The sequence below is a fragment of the Parus major genome, chromosome 3 (genome assembly GCF_001522545.3).
Source record: "Parus major isolate Abel chromosome 3, Parus_major1.1, whole genome shotgun sequence".
Classification (NCBI taxonomy): domain Eukaryota; kingdom Metazoa; phylum Chordata; class Aves; order Passeriformes; family Paridae; genus Parus; species Parus major.
Genome location: NC_031770.1, coordinates 31,822,041 through 31,823,353, shown reverse-complemented (window position 1 = coordinate 31,823,353; position 1,313 = coordinate 31,822,041). Strand labels below are relative to the sequence as shown.

Sequence of the window (1,313 nt, the reverse complement as noted above, 5' to 3'; positions counted from 1 at the left end):
GGGGAGGGAAGAGATAAGAGCGGTCCATCCTGGCCAAAACAATGTATTTTGCACTCTTCTTCAGCTTCAAACATGTGACTGACCCACCACCACAGACCTACAATCAGGAAAGACAAGTTTTCTGTGTGGAGGGGTTAAGAGAATAAAAAGTAGGAACCCTGTGAGACTGAAAGATAAAGCCTTTTTCTTCTGATGCTGTATCCTCTAAATTTGTCTGCCATGCTCTTCTCACCAAAATTTCTGTTAACAATTTGAGAGGAAACAAATCTGTACTCCTCCTGTAGTCAAACATGCAGTTTGAAATATTTAGTTACTTTAATAAACTGCTCAAGTCAGTAGATAACCTTTCAAAGGGATCAGCTTTGTTAGAGAACATAATCAGCTCTTTTCCCAACAGAGTTAAGATGTATTGTCTCGGGTACCTATTATACCCTCTTTACTCTGAGCCACGTTCAGTAAAAAAATGCAAAAATAAGTGTCTGAAAGGTAAATAGTAAATGTTAAAATATTTATATATTTATAAAAAAAGTGTGTTGTTTTTTTGGTTTTTTTTCTAAATCAAGGAAGCTCTGTTTGTACTCCATGTGTTTTTTGGAATTTCAGGCTTCCATGAATACTAAGAACATCATTAACTGTTTGAGAAATGAAATTGTACATGAGGAGTCATCCATGCAGGCTTTGCAAAACTGAACATCTGACAAACAAGCACCTGCTGTAATGAGGACAAGGTTTTAGTTCTAGGAATTTCATAAATATTTATTTTCTAGGAATATATGGTTGCATCTTTCCAGAATATTAATATTTGTATTTTTTTCTACGTTCAAGTTGTTTTAGAGTCAGAAGCAGCAGGCATCGCAAGCCTGTCTGCTAAAACACACAGCTAAATTTAAACCGCACAGTTTTATTTAATATCACTAAGAATATTTTAGCTGTTTTGGCGTGATAGCATTTAGAAGAAAATGTTCTTCCACTTTCTAAAGCTCAGACACATGGAAATCTACGCGATTGCTGGAGAAAGCTGTATTTTTAAGAGAAAGGGAGGCCTTTGAAGTGGCAGGTTGAAGGGGTTCCCTCGATCCCTGCCTGGAAGGGCGGTGGGGCGCAGTGGGGCCCCTACGAGGGGCTCGGGCACGTTTTCCGCCCCTTCAGCACAGCGGGAGCGCCGCCCGACACCCGGGGTGCGAGGAGAGGGCCCGCGCAGGCCCGCGTCGCCATAGCGACAGCACGGCGCTGTGGCCATGGCGAAAAAGGAGGGGAAGGCCAACGGTAAGGCCGGGGCCGGGGCCGGGGCCGGGGCCGGGGCCGGGGCCGGG

General features: G+C 43.6%; 1 protein-coding gene across 1 annotated transcript in view; it reads left to right on the top strand.

The window, feature by feature from the left end:
* Positions 1–961: 961 nt before the first annotated feature.
* EFCAB2 (EF-hand calcium binding domain 2) overlaps positions 962–1,313 on the top strand; it is a 35,748-nt gene continuing 35,396 nt past the window's right edge. Inside the window, exon 1 of the mRNA XM_015623283.3 lies at positions 962–1,266. Coding sequence (XP_015478769.1) covers positions 1,239–1,266 — 28 coding nt within the window. The 5' untranslated portion in view covers positions 962–1,238. The remainder of the gene's footprint in view (positions 1,267–1,313) is intronic.